The sequence below is a fragment of the Stegodyphus dumicola genome, chromosome 4 (assembly GCF_044657685.1).
Source record: "Stegodyphus dumicola isolate Sdum_Otavi_A_Nest chromosome 4, ASM4465768v1".
In the NCBI taxonomy this organism is placed as follows: Eukaryota; Metazoa; Arthropoda; class Arachnida; order Araneae; family Eresidae; genus Stegodyphus; species Stegodyphus dumicola.
The window spans coordinates 19,985,227-20,009,513 of record NC_140771.1 but is presented as its reverse complement, the minus strand read 5'-3'; the positions used below and the strand labels follow the sequence as shown (position 1 = coordinate 20,009,513).

At 35.6% G+C, this 24,287-nt stretch overlaps 2 protein-coding genes across 2 annotated transcripts in view; both read left to right on the top strand.

Moving 5' to 3' along the window:
* Positions 1 to 24,287, top strand: part of LOC118188757 (hemicentin-2-like) — a 425,265-nt gene that overhangs the window by 134,995 nt on the left and 265,983 nt on the right. The gene's annotated exons all lie outside the window — the stretch shown is intronic.
* LOC146997487 (protein GVQW3-like) lies at positions 620 to 22,962 on the top strand. Its single transcript, XM_085814316.1, has 2 exons — positions 620 to 1,157; positions 22,886 to 22,962. The coding sequence occupies exons 1-2, from the start codon at positions 620 to 622 to the stop codon at positions 22,960 to 22,962; spliced, it is 615 nt and encodes a 204-aa protein (XP_085670442.1).

Below are 24,287 nucleotides of genomic sequence, written 5' to 3'. Positions count from 1 at the left end.
AATACACTGTTTTAGTTTTCATTTGAGGCTGTTGCCATTCGACAGAATGTGCGATATAGTATTTCTTTCAGATTTAACTATATGTTTATAAGTATTCAATCATATTATCGATTTTATTACATAAATTACTGTAGCATTTTTATCTGTCGGTATATTATTATCATTAGTTCAAAGGGCTATTTGTCTCGAAACCCGATTTTTCCGTGTATTCACTGTAAATACGCTGTTTTAGTTTTCATTGGAGGCTGTTATCATTCGACAGAATGTGCGATATATTTCTTTCAGATTTAATTTGTGTGTTATCGATTAACAAACTAATCTATTTTAAAACAATATATGCAGTTCTTAAATTTTTTTAATGTAATAGATGCACATTTTTAGTTTAGTTTATATTTTCTCCGGCGATTTCACATGCCCAAATAATATTATCCAATAATATATAAGTGCGAGTCAAATGAAAGTGAGCCAACCCCTCCTCAGAAAGAATGGTTCGGTCCATCATCTGCGGCGCATGCGCGTAGCACAGAGACAGCCTTCATTTACGAAAGTGGCGCGAAAGTGTGAGGTTAAAGTTCTTTAAGGCGCTCTTACACTGGGTTGAAGACGGTAGCGTGACATAATGGATGCTCCAAAAGAGGAACAGCATTGTGTGCTCAGGTTTTTGACAGCTGAAGGTGTTTCCCAACATGAAATTAGTCGCCGTATGACTGCTGTGTACGGTGAACATTGCATCGCATTGGCCACTGTGAAGCGTTGGAGCAAACGGTTCAGAGAAGGACGTGAAAGTTGCAAAGACGATCCAAGACCGGGCCAAAGCCACCTTGCAATCACCCTAGACACAATTGGACAGGTTGATGAGCTGATTAGACAAGAACGGAGGATAAGCATCGATGAACTGGCAGAGCGTGTGAACATCAGTCACGGTTCGGTTCACACCATAATTCATGATCATCTCGTTTATCGGCTTTTGTGTGCTCAATGGATGCCCAAGATTTTGAACGACCGCCAGAAGACGGAGAGGTTCGGCGCTGCTTTGACTCATCTCATCCGGTATCACAATGAGGGTGACGACTTCTTGTCTGCAATTGTGACCGGAGACGAATCATGGTGCCACCACTACGAACCTGAAACACGCCGGCAAAGCTTACAGTGGAAACGTTTGTATTCACCAACCCCGAAGAAAGCAAAGGCTGTCATTTCCTCGGGAAAGGTGCTATTGACTTTTTTTTCGATCGTCAGGGGCCATTACTCATTGAATTTGCTAAACGTGGAGAGACTATCAATAGTTCGCGATATTGTGCAACGCTGGATCGGCTGCGTGTCGCAATCAAGAACGAACGACCTGGAAGATTGACGAATGGTGTGATCTTGCTACACGACAATGCTCGTCCCCACGTCGCTGATGTGGTTAAGACACAACTGGCAAAGTTCAAGTGGGACACGCTGCAATATCCTCCATACAGCCCAGATTTGTCGCCATGCGACTTTCACATTTTCGGGAAACTGAAAAAACATCTCAAGGCTACCAGATTCGTGTCGGACGACGCCATGAAGGAGTCGGTTACAGACTTTTTGAATCGACATTTTATAGATGTAACTTTAATATTAATATTACTTTTTCAAAAGATACTTGGTAGTGTATATATATCAACAACTGCCCGGTTGATACCTGGCAGAAAGATCGAAAAATTTACGAACTAATGGTAAGATATACAGCAGATCAAAATTGTAGCGTAGACTCATTAGTATTTACTCATAAAGCCCATTTCTCATAATTTCAGTGAGACGGGTAAAATATCTTTTACGATTAATTAAATTATGTTATATTACTAAAATAATTCCTTTAACATAAAAATATCTGAATATTTACCTTAATTTAAAATTATTTAAAATTAAAATTTGAAAATCTACGGCAAACTTGCAAAGTTTCACATAAAAAGAATAAAGTCGTTTCCTTTCGATGGTTATCCAAGGTCTGATCTTATTATCGAGCTTTCAGGCAAAAAGTGTCACTTGCTTTCGTGCTTAATAATTTCAGTTGTTTTATTTTATTAGAAGCCTTTTAAGCCCCGTTCACATGCAACGCTCTTTCGCACAGCCACCGTTTATATTTTAAGGAGAAACGGGGATATGAAGCAGTTTACTTAGTATTTAATCGTAAATGAGCATACAGTGTTCCTGAAAAGTTGAACATTTATTTTGATTAAATTACTATAATCTGGGTTCATAATATCATATGATATTTTATTATTTAAAGATTCTGTGTAGCATTTTATTAGTCACTGTAGTACTACCTTTATTTTCTTCTAAGCTCTTTCGTTTATATGATAGTCACATTTCTGATATTCATTTCGCACTTGGCAACGCCCATACAATATCACCTTTCACTAAATGAGAATTCCTTTCACCCATCACGTTTGCCATTATTATTTTGGTGTTTGAACGCCACTCCGAAAAGCACGTATTTGAAAGAAGAACAAACATTTTTGTTTGTTTGTAGAGAACACTTCTCGTATTTCTCTTTTGTGTTAAGAAATTTTCCCTGCGGCATTGCCTTGCTTTTCTTTACGCAACAGAATTTATTGTGAAATGTGACCCTAGAAGCTGACAGCATTGTCTTTGTGAGAGAAACCAACCAAGAAATATGCTTGTTCAGACATGAATACTTAAGATGAGCTTTATTATTCTGAGCTAGAAGTATTGTTAAAGATAACATATAATGCATTTATTTGTTAAGAAGCATTTGCAAAGAAATATTCTTAGCAAAGTAGTTTCGCAATTATGAAATATAATTTTTTTTCATTTAAATTTAATGTAAGGATTGAATTAGCATTTTATAACGAAAATTTTCGTTTGCATCTCTGTAATTTTTAGCAGTTTATCATTTTTGTACAGCATAAAATTTTGTATTTTTGTACAGCATAAAATTTTGTATTTTTAAACATGCTGAAAATTTGCTTTTAAATCCTTGAATTTCATCAAAATTTAAAAAGGAAATACTTTTTACATGGTTATATATTTTATATGTATATATTCAGTTCCGTTTCATATCAGAAAAAAACTTATATTGCAATATTAAGTTATAAATTAAATATTTTATTGAACTAAAAAACTAAACTCAGTGGCGTACCAGCCCTAATGGGCCAAGACCTGCAGTGCCCGAAAATCTGCTTTCTTGCCCTTGGGCCCTGGGGTGCGTAAGCACATGCCCTGAACAAGTGGTCAGCTTGTCGCAGGACCCCAGTGTTTAGTCGCCAAGCGAACTTGGTACTGATTTTATCGACCCAAGAGGTGGAAATCAAGGAATGAAAGACTGAGTCGACCTTGCTCAGCCCGGGAATCGAATCCCGGACCTGTGGTGCTGTTGCGCGATGCGCTGGTCTATTTTTATTGTATTTATGCATATTTTAATAGCTGTTTTCTAATTATTATTTATATTATTATTATTAGCCCAAATGGGCAATTGTCCCAGATGGGTTATTAATTCCGTTTTGGCATTTTTGCTTTCGTTCATTATAAAAGTCTGAATCACGTTTCAAATTGTTGCCATCAAATATTAGAGCCCTACCTTACATTTACGTAAATTAAATAACGAAGAATCTGCATGAATGTATATTTCTCGCATTGTGAAAACACAAGGGTACCTAGAGACATCTAATTTTAAATAGCGTAGTCCTCCACTCAAATATTTGCATCTGGAAGCCCAAATTTGGAATTTGTTTTATTATCTATTTCATATTTTGTAAAACTTTAACGAATTTTTGATTAACAAACTCAACTATTTCAAAGCGTTCCATTCATTAACATTAACATCACTTGCATCTTCAAGCACGGAAGTTTCATGCACGAGGTTTCATTACATTTCTTATAGGTATTAAGTTGCTAGCTTAGCAACTCAAAAGAATTACAATGCCTAACAGTATGTTACGTCGAATGACTTTGAATGTGTGTATCATTTCCAAATCCCGATTTGAATCCCCTGTGGAAAAGAAAAAGCCCCTTTGGTGTAATATGAAACCTGAAAGCTTTCAGATTACTATTATTACTATTATTTTAACGTTATTTATATTTACAGGCTTAATAAGAGTTGTTTTTCAATTTAAAATTTATTTAAAATTTTTCAATTTAAACCCCAACTGGCGACAATGTATTATATATCTGGTTTTGGCAACAATAAGTATAATAAATTGTTTATATTTAAAATTACCATGATACACTGAGCGAATTCTACCAATTATTAAAACGATAAACAACGTCGCAGTCTCTAATACTTGTAGAGCTTCAATATTTTCAAAGATTTTTATTAAATTATTATTATTATTTTACTATTATTATTTTTATTATTTTTTTATTTATACAAATAAAATATTTTTTTAATTTAAATTTATATTGTGGAACATTTCAATTTTATCATTTTTACAAATTATATTCTTGTTACGTAACGACATAATTCCTTAAATACCAATAATTAGACAATTTTCATTATTTCTAAAAATTTTAAACTTTACATTAATAAAAAAACAAGAATATTTTTTATTGCATATGAACATCATTACACAACTTTCATATCAGTTTCTAAAATTCCTAAATCACGCCATAGTCTTTGTAGGCATGCTAGAATTCTACGCGTTAATAAATAAAAAAATCTAATTTCTCAGAATGAAAGAAAATAATATAATAAAATAAATACTTAGAACACTAAGCAATGCTTCACATACGCACACACACACATATTATCAATGAACTCATATTATCAAGTGCAATTACGATACCAAACACTACGTATTAAAATATGAGGTAAACGTTACTTCACGAGTTAAAGTTAACAATTTTGCTACTGTTGAGTAGATCGTTGGGCTATCGATATATGTCGTAAGTCGGAAAGCGTTATAAACAAATCAAAGTCAAAAAATTAAAATACGATTTAAATGAAAAATGACGTCTTAAATATAATTCACAATTAAAACAACAATACAAATTTAAAATACACTAACGATATGTTAAACATTGCACATAAATAAAGTTACACTGCTCGGCATCACACACAACCTCGTTTTCTCTTCTGCACAACGATCAGTACTCGCTCGAAAAACATCAAAAGATTCCACAAACTCGGTGTCCATGTGCTCATCCATCTATTTTCACTTAAAGAAAAATCAGAGAATTGCTCAAACTCGGCATTGCGCAACACATTGACTTTGACCATGTGCACATTGATCTATTTTCACTTAAAAAAACCATCCAAGAGTTGCACAAACTCGGCATTGCGCACCACATTGGCTTTGCCCATGTGCACATTGATCTATTTTCACTTAAAAAAAACATCCCAGAATTGCACAAATTCGGCATCGCGCACAACCTCGGCATTGCGCACCACATTGGCTTGCCCATGTGCACATCGATCTATTTTCACTTCAAAAAACATCCCAGAATTGCACAAACTCGGCATCGCGCACAACCACGGCATTGCGCACCACATTGGCTTTGCTCATGTACACATCGATCTATTTTCACTTAAAAAATACCAGAATTGCACAAACTCGGCATTGCGCACCACACTGGCTTTGCCCATGTGCACATCGATATATTTTCACTTAAAAAAACATCGCAGAATTTCACAAACTCGGCATCGCGCACAGTATTGGCTTCGCCCATGTGCACATCGAGCAATTTTCACTTAAAAAAACATCCCAGAATTGCAGAAACTCGGATTCGCGCACAACCTCGGCATTGCGCAAAGCAATGGCTTGCCCATGTGCACATCGATCTATTTTCACTTAAAAAACCATCCCAGAATTGCACAACCTCGGCATTGCGCACCACATTGGCTTTGCCCATGTGCACATCGATCTATTTTCACTTCAAAATACATCCCAGAATTGCACAAACTCGGCCTCGCGCACAACCTCGGTATTGCGCACCACATTGGCTTCGGTCATCGATCTATTTTCACTTAAAAAATCCCAGAGTGGCACAAACTCGGCATAGAGCACCACACTGGCTTTTCCCATGTGCACATCGATCTATTTTCACTTAAAAAAAATCCCAGAATTGCACAAACTCGGAATTGCGCACCACACTGGCTTTGCCCATCTGCATATCGATCTAGTTTCACTTAAAAAATCCCAGAGTTGCACAAACTCGGCATCGCGCGCCACATTGGCTTTGCCCATGTGCCCATTGATCTTTTTTCACTTAAAAAAACACCCCAGAATTGCACAACCTCGGCATTTCACACCACACTGGCTTGCCCATGTGCACATCGATCTGTTTTCACTTAAAAACATCCCAGAATTGCACAAACTCGGCATAGCGCACCACATTGGCTTTGCCCATGTGCACATCGATCTATTTTCGCTTAAAAAAATCCCAGAATTGCACAAACTCGGCATCGCGCACAACCTCGGCATTGCGCACCACGTTGGCTTTGCCCATGTACACATCGATCTATTTTCACTTAAAAAATCCCAGAGTTGCACAACCTCGGCATTGCGCCCACACTAGCTTTGCCCATGTGCACATCGATCTATTTTCACTTAAAAAAAACATCCCAGAATTGCACAAACTCGGCATCGCGCACAGCATCAGCTTTGCCCATGTGCACATCGATCAATTTTCACTTGAAAAACATCTCAGAGTTGTACAAACTCGGCATTGCGCACCACTCAAAATTGTCGATACGTCTCAAAACCGTCTCTCTACTAGTTTCATATTTTTTGCACAAATTGGGCACTTATACGATATTGCAATCAAACTTTTCTCCATACACCACTCAATAACGCTCTTTTTGCCTCTTCGCTCCAACTGATTAAAAAAATCCAGATTCAGATACTCATCCATTCTGCAGTAAGCACCGAATTAGACACACTCATCAATAATTAAAACATTCTTTAAGCAAAAGAATTTTTTTCTGTATTTTGAGAAGTTACGGTTATAATTTTTAATTCATGCATTCAATATTTTTAATCGTTTGCTAATGATCGTTTGGTATCTTAATAATACATTTGTGAGAGATAATTCGTTGCATTAAATGCTAACACTACCACACAACACACAAAAGTAGATTTATAATTTAAAAAATCTCGCGCAGAACATTATAAACCTACCATTTCAACTCAGTTAAAATATAATTTAAGTTTTCTTTAAATACGAAGCTACAGCATACTTATAACTTGTTTTTAAGAAGAGGCGTAACCAATATTACGTCATAAAAAGGCGTGTCCAAGCATAAGAGAAGTAAACACAGCATCGATTGATGCAGCCTATTCTGCGATTTAGCCTTCTTTTCTTTATTAAGAGGACTTATCAGCAACAAATGTTACAGTTATGTATATTTATAATTCGACCATCTCAGCCGCCGCTGTAAGTCATGTCATAGGTAGGCTTGCCAGACGTCCCGGTTTAACAGGGACAGTCGCAGTTTTCAGACAAAATCCCGGCCAGTTTACTTCTCGTCCCAGTAAAAATTAAATTTGATTTTATAGATAGCCAAAAAAGTCTAAAAATAATTAAATGTGAAGTATTATTTAGGATAATTATTTTGTCAGTTATCTCTGTACTATATGAAAGGTTAAAAACTATAGAAGAATGATGATCTGCCAATAAATAATATTGTCGTCGTATCGTCTTGTCTTGCCAATCGTGATCATGCGCGAGACGAGACGCTTTCCGGGCGAGTCCAATTTTACAGTAAAATTAATATCGGATTAGTTTGTGAAGATTTTTACAACAAGATTAAAACCAAGAAAGACTTTTAAAAATAGTCCTAGCCAATGAAAATTACATGTAAATATTGCTCAAATTTTTATTCCTCATTTGAAGTGTTTCTTATTACTTAAGTAACTTACATTAGCATGTAAGTAATAAAATGTTAAAATTTATATGCATGTGTCATACCCATGGTTTAGGTTCTTATTAAGTAACCATTTATTCATAACACTTGTTCATAAACGACCCTCTAAAACAGTCTAAAAACCCGCCAAGGGTGTGTACCCTTGAGTATCCGCGTCGCCGGGGTGGGGCATTCCGATGTCCCGGTTGAACATTTCTCAAATCTGGCAAGTCTAGTCATAGCTTCCGTTCTTACTTTTTACCTATGTATTTCCATGGCGTTCATAGAGCACAGACATAAGACGACAGAAAGTTAAAGCAAGTGTTTTCCAAGTTCGCTATATAGTTTTACTATATATACATTATTTTGTAATTAAAAGAAATAAGCAAATTTTATTAAATTATAATTATTCAATTATTATATTTCATTGTATAATTTCCATTAATAGGTTATTATTATTACAACGAATTCTAATAAATAAATTACTATTATATCAATTATAATAATTATACAGTAATAAACAATTACTATAATTACTCTGTTATAAATGATAATTACTCTATCTTTTTTTCCTTTGAGATAAAATGAGTATTATTACATACCGAAAAACTACTTTATTTCACCTCAATCGAATTCATTTGCATGTCGCAATAGTACAACGTACAGAGACGTGGAGTCGAGACAAACACTTCTTTAATAGCATTTTGAGATTGTCACGTTACTATCACCCAGGTTTTGTCCAAGTAAATGAGAGGTCTTTTTTCCGCACAAAATTGCCTCATCTCTCCAAGATACAGTGTTTTTCTTAACACTGTGTCACCTCTTTCAATTAAATCTTTTCACTTATTTTGGCTTTGTCTCCATACAAATCCAATACAATACAGTATATTTCATAATGTTTCTCATTCCCATTTAAAATCTAACTTTTCTTGGGACATAGTGTGAAATTTTTAAAGTGATAGAATTTTGTTTCCCCTTAATGTAAAATTCATGAGCAGTTTTTAGAATTATGTCGCATTCAAAACCATCAAAACATCAAAACAAGTTCTATAGTACTTCCTTTCGGGGTCTTTTTTTCAGGGTAATGGAAAACTGACTGTACCTCCCTTCCTGCCTCTTAACGAATTTTCTTTATTGTCGTCAGCGATACTCCTGCAATATTGCTGGCTCTTTAAGTGGGCTGTGAAAAGGGAACGCTAAGTCCTGAATTCTCAGCTTCCATGTTAGAAAATGTAATGGCAATATGTAGCAATTTCTTAGCACCAATGTGAAGCGCCTTGTCTTCACCAAATGAACTCATTTTGACGATAAAAGCAAGCTATCCTTAGCACTCATACAAAAGACCACAATAATGGCAAATGTCACATTAAAATCAACTACGATCTACGAGTATGTAGATCCCGCGCATATGGGATGGGAACCTCTTAAAGATTCTTTGCTCTTAACCGTTTTACTTGTTTACTACAAAGAAAAGAATACTTCCCCTAAAGAATACGCTTCCATGGTTTTTAGTGGCCTTAATTTTAAAAGAAAGCCGCGAAACATGCATTGTTGATACAAAGTTCATAAATTATGAAATATTACAAAATTCTTGGTTTTCGAGCTGTAAACCAATGTGATTCTTAACATTTGTGTCTGCGAATATATATATATGTAATAATAAAAATAGTCAAGAATACACTTAAAATTCTAACTGTATGTTCTTTTAATTTTATAATGGCGACGGTATCTTATTTGAAAGTACGTGGAATTAAATGCACAGCCCCGTAGTCAAGTTGTTTTTCCCGCCTTTTCTACACGTACAGTTATAGAATGTTCTGGAAATATTTAAAGCGAACTGGATTGGCTGACGAGGCTCACGTCATTTCTTTGAAGCTCCGCCTTTCCAGAGGCTATAAAAGGACTCTCAAAAGAATATCGGGACTTTTTCTTAAATGTCACGATGCAGTAAACTTCATACAATAAGTTATTAGTAATTCTTTTTATTTATCCGGATATCTGATTTTGTAACTGTTATTTCTCCTGAATAATAATAAATGGATCCTGTTTTTTTTAAACTTATCGTCTGATAATTTAAGCTACGACTAAAGCTGGTACATCATATATATATATATATATATATATATATAATTTTTTTAAAAAGGCTCGAAAGACAACTGCAGACAGCATCATCCGATGACATGAGGCCCTCGGTCGTATAAATTGCCTCTTTCCGGCAAAAAGAGGACTTTCACGTTACTTCTCACCTCGTAGCACGTAATTAACGCCCCTTTTGGACCATTCTATGAGTCTGGCCAGAATTCTCAAGGTTGCGTTTGAGACTGTCGAAGTACATCTGTAAATGAAAAAGGATTCTTGTATTTTTATCTGTGCTTAACAAAGCGGTAATTTTCATTCTGTTTGAAACCTTCTGCTTTGCCTTCTCAAAACAAATAACCGTTTGGTACAAATTAAGTCCGGTTATTTCCCGACAGTAGATGGCATTAATATTAATGGTTGTTATAAAAGGACCGGTTGTGATACCTGTTTATAAAATAAAGTAAAATCTCTTTAAGGCCAAAGAGGTCATTTAATGAACACTGTAAAGGGGATTTATTTCCATTAGTAATTTTTCAAAGCATGAGGCTGCTGCTACTAATCAAATGTATGTAAATGTATGTATTAAACTATAAGGAATGGGAATACACAGAGTTACTGGAGACCATCAGTTAAGCCAGTTGTACCGCCGTTACGACTTTTCAGCTTTGTTGCTTAACTGATAGAACCATCTACCATCCGCTACATTTATTAATGAATTTTGAAAAATATACATGTATGATAAGTACATAAAGTTGTAACATAGTAATTGTCTTAAACATAAAATTTGTAAATTTGTAAAAGAAACAATTAAATAAGAAATTACAAATAATGACAATAGTGACGTATTAGGTGAATTTTCAAAAATCAAAAGTCAAGAACTCTTTAGTCTATACTCAAAATTTAATAATAAAAGGTATATGGAAAGTCTGAATTTGAAGTGTTTGATGAGACTAGTCGTTCAGTCTCAAATAAATAAAGTCTTTGATAATCATAATTCTTGACAGTATTGGAACTATGCACTGCTTGATGAAGAAGACGATGAAGAAGAAGGACTGAGAAGATGGAAGGAGATGATGTTATAGTCTAACAAATAAAGTACATGGTAGTTGACGATGATATATATATATGTGATGATGTAGATGACGGATGAAAAAAGAGATGATAATGAGGATAGGTGACGAAGAAGTGTTTACAAGGACAATGGTAAGATAAGATATGAAGTGCTATGCAGGAAATGACAGATGATGAATGTGTTGATAAGTAATGATGATAGAAGACTGCCGAAGATGAATGATGATAATAGATGATGATAGAAGACAAAGATGGATGATGAGTTACTAATGGATTTATTGTAATGTAATATTAATGAACAGCTTGTAAATATTTAAGCACTTAACAACTCAGACGACAGAATGGTTAGTGAAGCTGATAACTTTACCGAAAAACCTGGGTACAAGTCTCGGAAAAGGCATGGATGTTTGTAAATGTATAGGGTCTCTGGGGTTATTCAAAATACAAAGAGGACAAATGTCCTTTTGAGTTATTTGATGGTAGTGAAGGAGGAGTGAGAGACCCTCGGACCCATGGCAGGTTTTGTTTTCCCCAAAATTTGGGCCGATCTGAACAAAGTCGTACTTTCACCTATATGGCGCTTAACACCCGTACCAGAGACAAATGGAACGGTAAGAATAAAATTTGTGGACTTATCCTGATTAAGCAGACAAGTGAGATTTGCAACAACAACAACACAATCTCTGTATTTAAGTGTATGAAAAATAAATGGTGTTAAAACAATCGGAGAATAATTTAGTGTGATTCAGACAGAAGAATTCACAAAATGTGATTGAAAAAAATGGAGTTGAATGTTTAATTTGATACAGCATAACAACTAATCTTCGTCTTCAAAATGCAATGATGCAATATGTAATAAAATGAAACACATTGTGTTTGATGTCTAGAAAATCTAACGAGACTTTTCATGTCAGATTTAATTTTAGTGATTACGCAACAAATTTGGATTCGCAGGTTTCGATAAATTTATCTTTTCTAAAAATCTAAGCAACTATAAATTTAAATAAATATTAGAAATATATTTTAAATATTAGAAATATATTATAGACCAAAATGAGATTTCTAAGAACTCTGTTTACGAGTACGAATAGGAAACCTCGCTGCAGCAAACTGTGTTTCTGATTTATGTTCTGGGTGAAATTTAACTCCTAGGATGAGTAATTGCTCTCGTAAATGAATAATTACTTCTCATAAACATACATGATTCCCATAATACGCTTTTCTCTGCATAACGTTAATTTTGTTTGCTCTAATCTGAATGCTCTCAGTCTTGTAACGTTGAAAAATGGTAGTCATATTAAAATTCAGATAGAATGGGTACAGCTTAGCTTACTAAGAAATAGCTTAAGAGGATAGCTTTCTTAGAAAATGGAAATACAGAGATTGGGGATTAGCGTGTATGTCTATAATAAATAAATAAAAGAGTATGCAATTGTTTACTTTGTTATAATTATCTGAGGTACTTAAATTAGGCTTGCCTTTCAGATTTAAATCCAGCTAGTACAGGTATCATGGACCAGATATCACATATACCTGTAGGAATAAGATACAAGATTTTGTCCATTTGCTTATGCCGTCATAATCGGTATGTGGTTAGCGATATTGGCTGCCATATTACTGGACCCGGGTTCGAATCCCAGAGAAAGCTGTTTGTGCGGCATGGAGTACTTGAAATACTGGCGAGGCGATAATCATCTCGAATGGCTTAGCCGGTAGAGGAAAAGAGTGAAAGAATCTTTGCTTTATTCTTCGATAGGCTTTCCATCAAAACTGGGGATGAGCTGTACAGGTGGATACAAATGCGATGGAACTATTCCTGTACAACCTTTGGCGAAATTCTAGTGTTTAGAGAGAGACATTAGGTATTTTTTGAAAGCAGGAGAGATGAAAAATGAGCAATGCCCTCGCTGGGACTCAAAACAAGGACCTCTCGATTACGCGTCGAGCCTGCTGACCACTAACCACGAAGGCATGGTAAGAAGGCGAGAGAAATGCCTTACATGCTCTCCCTTTTAAAGGGCGACTGGGGATTAGGGGACCAAATCGCAATATCCTGGTGGTGGGGAATCATCATCTACCACCGTATTTAGTACAGGCGCCATGTAGAGACATTAGGAATTTTTTGAAAGCAGGATCAATGAAAAATGAGCAATGCTCTCGCCGAGACTCGAACCACGGACCTCTCGAATACGCCTCGACCGTGCTGACCACTACACCGCGAAGGCATGCTAAGAAAGGAGGGAGAAATGCCTTATAAGTGTTGCGCTAGTCTTCTCTGTAACTGTCTGTTTGCTATTATTTTAGAATGCATTTGACCAACAACTAATCCCCCATGCTATCTTTGAAATATTATTATACTACATATTTATTAAAAATAAAAAAAGCTAAGTGAATAGCAAGTGAAATTTTGATGAAATACAAGCAAAATAAAGCCATAAAATGACATTGCAAAAATTTATTATTGTCACTTTTAATATGAAAATATAGAATTTTATATTATGCAGATAGATATACATGCTTAGAAAGTACTTCTGCACCTTAATGAATGACTGAAATATCAGGAGCTGATGATGATGGTGCTAATGACGGTGATAGTTGTAACTTCCCTGAAATAGCTGTTGACGATATTGTGCTTTGACCAAAACATTTGTTGTTACCTCTGCAGCGCGTTTACCAACTATCTTTAAAAATGTTTTGCAGGCTGAAATGTTTCATATGTTTTGGTCTTTCGTTTTGGTTCATATTGAAACATGCAAGTGTTCGGTATTTATTTATAAGGAAATTTTAAAAATAAATCAGGATAATTATAAGGATAATAATAAGGATTAATAATAATGAAGATAATTATTAGGATAATAATTTATAAGGAAGAAAAAATAAAAAATAAAATTTAAAGAAGTTAAAAAAAAATCCTTAAAATAAGAAAACTCGCTAACTCTCGAGTCATAATTTGGGAACCAACAAATATCCTGTTAATCAATATTTATGTTTTGTTAAATTTAAACGAATGCCTTAAGAACCCTTTTCTGACGTAACAGAATCCCGCAATGAATGTAATTTATTTCAGGCGGCGACTATGGCAGCTAACTTATCTTTAAAAGCCAGAAACCTTCGAAAAAAGTAAAATATATACACATTATTATACAAGTTAATAATTAAAGTTAATTTAATTCGAGTAAATCATTTAACCTTTTATTTCTTACTTATGTGTTCATATGTCCTTGTTATGTCCTTAACATAACATATTTTTGAATATACAGGATGTCTCCGTACCGCATTTCAGAACTTCTAGGCGGGATAGGGTGCAATCCAACGACTAAGAATCATATAGCAAGGTAGGGTCTGAAACGCTTTTCTGATGCGGTAGATGACCTTGCGCGAAAGTTCGGAGAGTTCTTGTAGGGAATCGTCATTTCGCCCAAAGACACAGAGTTAGTAGGACGTATAACGGTGCGAACGCTGATTTAACCGATATGCATTTGGTAAACGGAGGTATAGATTGTAATGGGCCAGCCGCGCAGTGCTTGTACGCTGGACGATATGCTATGGAGGGGTACACCCAGCCATAAGTTTTTACAAAGCTGCACCGGAGGCTAGCTGAAACATATTCCTTTCAAAGAGCTGCCATGAAACGGGCACCATTAGCACGGACTCCGGACATCGAAGTGAATGTGCTACATCAAGTACAGGGGGCTCCAAGTTTGAGTAGGCGAAGTGCACTCGGAGTTTCCAGTTCCAGTTTCTTCAGAATTCTCAGAGAAACCAGAATGCGTTCGTATCGCGTGCAGCGTATCCAGAACTGGGCGATTATTCATTTCGTGTTGCTTTTGCACAATTGGATCTTGAAAAGGTGCTACAGATCCCCGTTTCTCTGTTGATGTGGTTTTCACCGTTGAGGCATCCTTCTCAAGGGAAGGAATATTCAATGCACATAACACCCCTCTCTGGGAGGTAGAGAACCCTCATACAACACGATGTTGTGCAGCACAGAGTCAGTTTTTGATTAATGTTTGTGACAGTATGTGGGGGATCATCTCACCGAACCTTAGCTTGTTGCCGTTTCGTCTAACTGGTTGTAACTACTTAATCTTCCTGCAGGACAGGACTGTGGGAAGCACCAACACATCGCCATTGGCAGAATTGGTGTCGCTTCTTCACACTAACCCTCTTGAGAAGAACACCTCTACAGGGCGCACTTACGAAACGCATTGGTGTTAATTGAAAATTTATCATTAGAGCACTCAGAACTTGTGGTACAGAGCATGACCGGGAGATACAGTTGCTGATGACAATAACATTACAGTTTATGGTGAATACAATACCATACATTACAGTTGATTTTCTGCAGCAAGTCATACCATAACTTTTAGATGAGGAACATATTTCTGCATCGATGCGACAGACAATGTGGTTCTGACACTATGGGACCCCTGCTCATTTCAGTGCTTTTGCCGGTGGCTCGGTGCGTCAGCTGGTGCAGTTCGGTGTGCTTGCCTGCTCGATCACCATACCTATCATGTCTTGATTTCTTTTCATGGCACACATTAAGACAACGTTTTTATGTCATCCCTGTTGACAATGTCGAGGAGCTGGTTGCACGAATTGCAGTAGCTGCCGGGGAAATTCGAAATATGCCGGAAATATTCCAGAATATTCGGAATTCCATGTGCCATAGTTGTGAGGCGTGCATTGAAGTCGGTTCATGAAACTTAGAACAGTATTTTATACAGAATGGAATATTTTCTGGGAGTCGTCCAATAAGAAATAGGACTTCATGAAAAAGCATAAAGTTAAACAAGAAGATGAGTATGATAAATAATATGAATATAAATCAAATACTAACTAATCATGGGTGTTTCCCCACTTATTTTAATCGGTTCCATCTACAGAATAATTATAAATGCTTAATATATGATACGTTTGGGGACGCCAGGCACTTCGTCAATAAATGTACGCTTACCTGGAGTGCAAGAGTGAAATACAGAAAGAATTTTAAAGGGAGCTGTTCAAATATGAAAGAGTTTTCAGTGATAATAATGAATATTATAAATACGAACAAAGATAGAATTGGAATTCGGAGCTGAGACTCAGATTTAGGACTTTATAAGTTTTTTCGTTTAAACGAAGAGCACGCACGCTGGCTCGTTGCTAGACGGGCCACTTAAAATGCATTCATTGTTAGTTCAAAGAAAATTAAGTACGTTCGTTACTAGGCACCCACTTTTTGGTCATATATCCAGTTTGTGCCGTCTAGGAAGATGGGGGATAATGTCCTTATGATAATGATAACACTCTCTTTGACTCGTGTTACATTTGTTCATGTAAATACATTATTAAAATAGATTTTAACTTGCCTTGCGTCTTTTAATATCTGATGTTTCTGTGTACACCAGCACGTCAGGAAAGCATTTCCGACCCTACATTGCTGTGTGATTGCGAATCATCGAAGTGCACTCTACCTATGCTAGAAGTTCTAAAACGTGGTACAGAGATACTCTGTATAAGCCATACCGTATTAGCTGTAGTTGAACGAGCATTGCTTTCTAATTTCTAAATAATGCGGGGATATACTAGCAGATCAAAATGGATTTATATTTATTGATACTATAGTAATAGCATGGGAAAAAAACCCATTAAATTATAATACTCGTTTCAAGTATTAAGTATATTAAAAATACGTTATTTTCTTTAATTAAAATCCACTTAAATTCATTCTTATTCGAAATCCCAATAAAATAAAATCTTTAACTAAAAACGTAAAGTAGCAAAAATATTTGGTTATGTTGGTATAAATTTAGAAAAATCAGTTTCGGTACCAATCTCGCTTGTCTGGATCTAACCAAACCCACGAAATTCATTGTGGCCAGGAATCAAGTTTGTGCCTGTAGTTGGCAAAAGCCTTCGGCACTATACAGGTGACTGTACGACTTTGATCAGTTCCGCCTCCAGTCTTGAAGGAGAGTAAACCTGAGGCCAATCCAAGAGAATCCCACCCTTCTTCCCCTGCCACCAAGCTCTCAAGAGAACTTTCAGCTCAAGGGATATTTGGAGTACCCCCATGCAGCACATTCACTGTATATTTGAAAACATCCATGCCTTCTCCGGAATTCGAACCTGGGTATTTCGATACGGCAGCCAGTGTCACTAAGCACCATCCCGGTTCGGCGACACAAATAAGATATAATCGGGAATTTCTTATTGTCGACTTCTCTATTTATTGGAACAATAAACAATATACTAGATCATTTAGCATATAAATGATCAACTGAAAGAGAAAATTCACTTAACTCTTGTTATTTAAAACACTGAATCAGCGGAAGGTCGTATATTGGCCACATTCAGATTTTTTAATTCATAATTTCATCAAGAATAAAGTATGATATTGGATGGTATACCAGTATTGACTCGGCACGAAACATCGCATTGCCACAGATGTGTGCTAGATCAATCTACACTAAAGTATTCCGACTTGAACAAACGTGTATGTCAAATCAGTAAAATAATAAGAGTTCCGATCACCTTGAATTTTTATGATTTTATAATACATTTTTAACAATAATGAGAAGATCCGCGAAGATTTTTCTTTCATATTACGATTATGGGCGGTCAGTCGTTTTACGTGATAAACTTTCGTCCACGCTTATTATTACGTCACAATATTCAAATCAAATAATTTTGCCAGTGGCAGAAGTTCCTATTTTGAATTTTTAAGAACTTTACTAAGCATAGGTGTTGAATAACGCTTCACTAAAACGAGCAGATGACAAAAACCTGAAAGCGTCGGTGATCTTTTTAGACAATGTTCATTTTATTTCCCGTTTTAGGTATAATACAACTTACACATTAAAACTAAAACTACAATAATTAGCTTAGCTAAACCAAGAAAATGTTTGTTGTATTTCTACGTAAAAGTGCTTTGCATCATTTTGAGAAACATAAATATGAGGGATTTTCCTTTAAAAATCTAGAGGCCCACCAGTGGCCGAGCGATAAAGACGCTGAACACTGGTAGTTCGGTCCGAGGTTCGAATCCCGCGAACGGGCTGGCTGCATGGGCGTTTTCGTGTTTTCCCTATGTGTAACGTGTATACGAGCCAGTTTCCCTTAGAAAGTCCTCCACGAAGGCATCCCTGCCTCGTGTGCTTTGCCATAATTACATAATCCAATAAATCCAATACAATCCTTTAAAAATCATCCTCTAAAGCATCCTTAACTTTAAGTAGATAACCCTAGTACACTATGCTAAGATGAAATAATATCAAACATCTGATAAACCATATTTGAAAACATCTTATAATAACTACTTAAAATTTCATTTTGCCCTGCCTAACGAATATAAAACATGTTGAATACTAGTACCATTTACTGATTTCTTTCTTTAGTCAAAAGAGGCGTAAGCCCAGAAGAGCTATTGGTCTCGAAACGGCATCTTGCGACTATAAATGTCTGCTTCAATTTTCAAATTATTGCCACCAAGTATTGCTGCCCTGTACTATATTTAAAGAAGTAAAATAATGAAGAATCCGCATGAATGCATTTATGTTTATCGTATTGTGAAAAGAGGTACCTAGAGACATCAAATTTTGAATAACGTAGTCCTCCACCCGAATATGAGAACCCAGAAGCCCGACTTTAAAATTTTGAGTGTGTTTTATTGTCTATTTAATATTTGTTAAACTGTAACGAATTTTTGATTAACAATCTCAACGATTTTAAAACGAGGAGTGGCAACAGTGTACGGAATGAAATATATTTATCTCCAGCGCGCAAGACTGTACACTGGAAATTCTAAAGATATGCTGTTTTTAAATATTTTGTCATTTTGCTTTTGAATCGAATTTTATGTGGCATAAACACCAAAAAAGTTGTATGTCATAAATAAAGTAAAAACTCCAACTTTAATAATAAAAAGACAAAAGTTTTGTTTGTAAAACCATCTTAGTAAGAAAACTGAACATTGGTATGATAAACTGAGAAAGGAGTGAAAAAAACGAAAAATATATGTCAATACTTAATACATCGGCAATTCTAAATATATACTGCTAAGTTGGTTTTAAAATTTTTGTAATTTTGCTGTTGATGTGGCAGAAAATGATGCTTAAGAATAAAGCTAAAAAGAAAAAATATAGTTAGTATAGAATGAGTGCAAAAGCAGATTAGTAGACTACGAGCTCAGCGAGACGTAAAAAACCTTAACAAACCTCTTTGGGTGACCGTTAAAGTATGAAACCTTTCAGTTTCTTTTTATTTATTTATTATTGTTATTATTTATTTTTTTTATTTATTAGCGCAAAGGGCATTAGCCCAGAAGGGCTATTAATTTCTTAATTTCTTTTTTTTTGGGGGGGGGACATTTTGCGTTGAAAACTTTAAATTTCCGTTCCACGGTATGCATTTGTTGCTACCAAATATTATCGCCCTGTGTTATATTTAAACTAATTAAATGATAAAGAAGCTGCGTAAATATATGTATGATTCTCGCATTGTGATAAAACAACGGTACCTAGAGCCATCCAATTTTGAATAACGTATTTGCTTATTTATTTTTTTAATATTCTAGAATATTATTGGTTAGATACAGAATAAAAAAAGAGTCACTTTCTCCAATAATCTAGAAAAGATATTAACATGTGTCATTTAATTTTCACACGTGTAAAGAAAGGGTGTGTAGCATTGGTCTCTTTCGTATGAAGATCGTGAAAGTGCTAACTAAGCTGTAACTCTCTGAACCTTGTGGTAGGAGTTCATCCTTTGACATTCATAATTTTGACTGAGATGATAATAATGACTATAATAAAAGTGTAAGTGAACTCCATCATCTAACTTGACTTCATCTAACTGAAAGAAAGATTTTGACACTTTAATAAAAGAAATCTTTAAGTCTTCCATGAGCATCGAAATGAAAATCATATAAATGCATACAGTGGGAAAGGATACAGAAGATCAATAAGTTTCGGATGGCCTCTGAGAGGAAAGGTTATAAGGTATTTCTACGACTTCCTTAGCGTGCCTTCGTGGTGTAACGGTAGCGCGCTGGGCCGGTATTCCAGAGGTCCGTGGTTCGATTCCCGGCGAAAGCGTTGTTAATTTTTCAACTTTCCTGCTTCCAAAAAAATCCTAATATCTCTACAAGGTACAGCGTAAATACAGCGAGAATTCATTCCTTGAAAACGTCAAGAACAAGAAAAACAGGCAAATTATGGAAGATGTAGTTTAATGTTTTCAGTTTCTTCTCGCGGATGATCTGTTTAAACATTTTGTAAGAAATTGTAGAATCCATATCTTACTAGAAAGGTGCGGTAGGAAGTTACAATTTCCCTTTAGGAAGTTACCGCACCATTTCCTGCCAGAATGATATTTCAATTTCGCGTGTTATGAAAAATAGGGTAGAAAGATAATAGTTAAGCTACAATGCGAGAAATTCATTCTAACCCGGATGTTATCATTTCAAAGGCCGACAAAAGTGGCCAGATAGTGGTCATGGATAAGAACACTTACATCGATGGTGTCACTAAACTCTTAAACGAAGGACCATATAATCCGATCCCTAAAGTTCCTTCACCTTCAGACCTGTCAAAAATAAAAACTGCGATCACATCTTCACAAATCATTTCAAGCAACTTAAAACATTCGCTTATCCCATCTGTTGCGAATTGTGCCAGAATATATGCTCTTCCCAAAATTCATAAAAGTGGTATTCCTTTCCGCCCTATTGTATCAAATTTAGGTACTGCCTCGTATCCATTAGCTAAGTATTTAGTTTCTAGATTTTCAACTCTATTAGACAATAACATTTACACCATAAAAAATCCAATAGAGTTCGTAAAATAAGGTTAAAAACATTTCTCCTAAAAATTTACTCATGGTTTCTTTTGATGTAAAATCGTTATTCACTAATGTTCCAGTGGAGGGTGCATTAAGGTGTCTAGAAACCAGACTTCGCGAATTTCATTTCTCTTGCATCGAAATTGATGAGCTAATTTCTCTCACTCTTTGAAACAAACACATTTTGCTTTCCTAAATAAATATTACAAGCAAACTGAAGGATTAGCCATGGGAAGCCCCCTCAATCCCATCCTGGCTGATATCCTCGTACTACATGCATTATTATGAATAAAAATTGTTTGAAACTTTAAACTTCCCGGTATGGTTCCGCTACGTAGACGATACTTTTACCCTGTTTGAAAGTAATAAACATGATTTAAAGTTCTTTCAACAATGAATTCTATTGATCCTGCTATTCAGTTCACTTTTGAACCTGAGACTTGCAATTCTCTTACATTTCTCGACATTCTAGTCACACGTAACACATCCAACTTTAGTACTACGGTTTACCGTAAACATTCATTGATTTGCCTTCCACCACACTTTAAATCATGTCATCCGACTAAACAAAACTTAGCTTCATTTTGTTCCTAAGTTTTCCGTGCTCTTCAAGTTTGCTCCTCAAACTATCCCTTGATGAAGAACTAAATTATTTAACAGCAATAGCTATTGACAGGGGCTTTTAACCCAACATTATTAATCAAGCAGTTAAAAAATCCTCATCTTAACACTCTAAAAGGCACACTCTTGTTTTAGGAGATTAGAAAAATTCTGTTGTCATTCCCTTCTTTCCATCAATTAGCTATAACGTTGCACATATTTAGCATAAATTTAACTTTCGGGTCGTTTATTCTCCCATCAATAAAATTCCGAGTTCCATACTCAAGGACTCCATTCCGGATATGAATTCCTGGTTTATTTACAGGATTCCTTGCCAGTGTGGTTTAAGTTATATTGGACAAACTAAGAGAGCCTTAAAATTTCGCGTTAAGGAACGTGAGGCATATGTTAGAAAAAAGGAAACAGAAGACATCTTTTGCCCAACATTGTTGGTCCGAAAATCACACTTTCAATTTTTCTCCTCGCAAAATTATTCAAAAACATCTTCCATTGGTGAACTGGATTTTCTAGAGGCATTTCACATGCAAAAAAATATTTCTGTTCTAGTTAACGATCCTAATTTTAATCCATCTTTGCCTTCGGCCTTTAAAGAAATTATGTTTTAGTTCTGATTTAATCAACAGATGGCGCCACTAGCTTATTTTCTGTCCACACTTTCTTATTTTATCTAATCATTATATCCTATCTCGTTCATTTGCGCTTTTGCAGCTGAGGATGCTGGTTCGATAAAACCATCGAAACGAGTCCTGTGAACTTTGAAAATATAACGCTGATTTTTGTTGTTTGACTTCTGAATTAGTTAAGCTAGTATCTGAGTTGCTTCAGACAGAGCGTAGTCTGCCGTTCGGCCACGTTGTTTTGCTGATTGCTATTTTACAGCCAAGCATATTAATTGCCAATTTATGTGTTACGTTGGTGGTAGGGGGCTAGTAACCAACTCGAGTTAGTTATCTCTGCGCAGCTTTTGCTGATTATTTAGTTTTAATTTTATCTTTCTATTTTGAGTTGCGGCCAAAAGTATTGGCTAAGTTTGTATGCATCAGGAATGCCGTCTGTAAATTCCTTCTTGAGTTGAATAAAAGGGTCTTTTGACCTTTCATACGTCTTGTCATTGATACAGTTTGAACGTTATAATAGTTTCGCAGTTCAAGAAAAGACCTATTCTGCAAGTAAAGTTAATTGAGATAAAACCTTGCAACGGAAAATATTGGGTTATCGAGATTTAAAGGGGACACATTTACTTTCATTTTAGATGTTTAGAGAACATTTGTAGAAAATTTGTTTTATGTGTTTTAAACAAAGAGAGAATGAAATGGAAATCGTTTCCTTTAAAACCACAAGCAACACTTTCTGCAGATTCTTACAGTACACTGCCAGGCAAATCAGATAAATTTTGCATACAATTTTTGGTTGAAGGTGTAAATTCGCAGTATATAACTAGTGTATTTCCTTTTTTAGGACATGATGATTCGAAGCCAAATGACTTAGGTGTGGAAGAAAAAGCTGTTATTCTTTTAGCCAAGCCAAAAATATAATAAGTTATAGCATTTTCATCCATCTATGTCTTATAAACAATCTCAAAGAATATGGACTGATTTATTTCCAAACAATAAATGCAGCAAGAAAGTACTTTGGGAACTTTTTTAGAAATGAAATGAGAACTTTATTTAATGACTTTTATGAAGTACAGAAGCGTTGTGCTATGTCTTATCCATATAAAAAGATCAAAAATATTTTTTCTTTAATATGGTGGACTCTTCAAAAGATCATTTTAAAAATACAAAGGAAACAGCCGGAGTCTGACACTAATATCGTAGACCAAAGGCCTGGCGAATTCCAACCCGGCGAAAGTGATTGTTGATTTTTTATGGTTTTTGCTATGCGTAAGATGTATAGAGCCAGTTTCCTTTAGACTGTCCTTCACGAAAGCATCACTTGCCTGAAGGAGATTGCCCAAATATCCTTTAATGGCATATTCACATAACCAAAACACAAGCGGCTAGGATAGATTTACTGAAATCTGCATTAGACTTTTACCAATATTTTAAAGCTAGTAGTTACAAATTCTTGCGGAGATTTTAAAGAACAATAATTGACAAAATCAGCAGAAGATTTTATATTTTGACGTAGGTGAAGAAGTAAAATAGAAAACAGTTTTAAGAAAATTGAAGAACACCTTCGGTAAGAATAATTTCCGGAATTTAAAATAACATCATGAGTTGCCAACTTGCAAAGTGCAGAGACAACAAAATTCAATTATATGCAGAAATAAGATATTTAAAGTCAGTAGGTCTGTTATGACTCACCGCACTAATTTCTAATTGTGACTAAAGAAGGACGCAGCAGTTATAGTGCTATGTAATTAACAATACGTTACATATAATTATAGTATGCGATGCCGCCCAACCGGCGTCGCTGACTGCAGTGCCGAAGGACCCGGGTTGGAAGCCCGGGGAAGGCATGGTTGGATGCCTAAATGTATAGTGTCGCCGCGGCATGGCGGCACTCTAAATATGCAGCGAGTCAAAAGTCCTCTCGTGTGGTTTGGTGGAAGGAGAGAGTGCAGGGAGACCCTTGGGCTCGTTCCCCCAGGGGCTCTTCATGAAAACTGGGGGCGGAATTGAGCTAAATCGCATTGTCACCTGAATGGTACTCAAAGCTGTTGCCAACGGCAGGCATAATATTCCGCTCCTTGCCATGAGATATTTCATGGGATTGGGCTGACTACATCAGACAAGTGAGCATAAGCAACAACATAATATATTATGTTTGTATACTTTAGGACTACTGATGCCGGAAAGAAGCAAAAAAAAATTTTTTTAATGAAATTCAGAAATGTATGATTTCTGAAATTTCACTT

Bases quoted from the DNA above. Each gene is read 5' to 3' on its own strand.
- LOC146997487 (XM_085814316.1), top strand. From the start codon at position 620: ATGGATGCTCCAAAAGAGGAACAGCATTGTGTGCTCAGGTTTTTGACA. The intron at 1,158-22,885 runs GTTTGTATTCAC...TTCCTTTTTTAG, and splicing joins GCAAAGCTTACAGTGGAAAC to GACATGATGATTCGAAGCCA.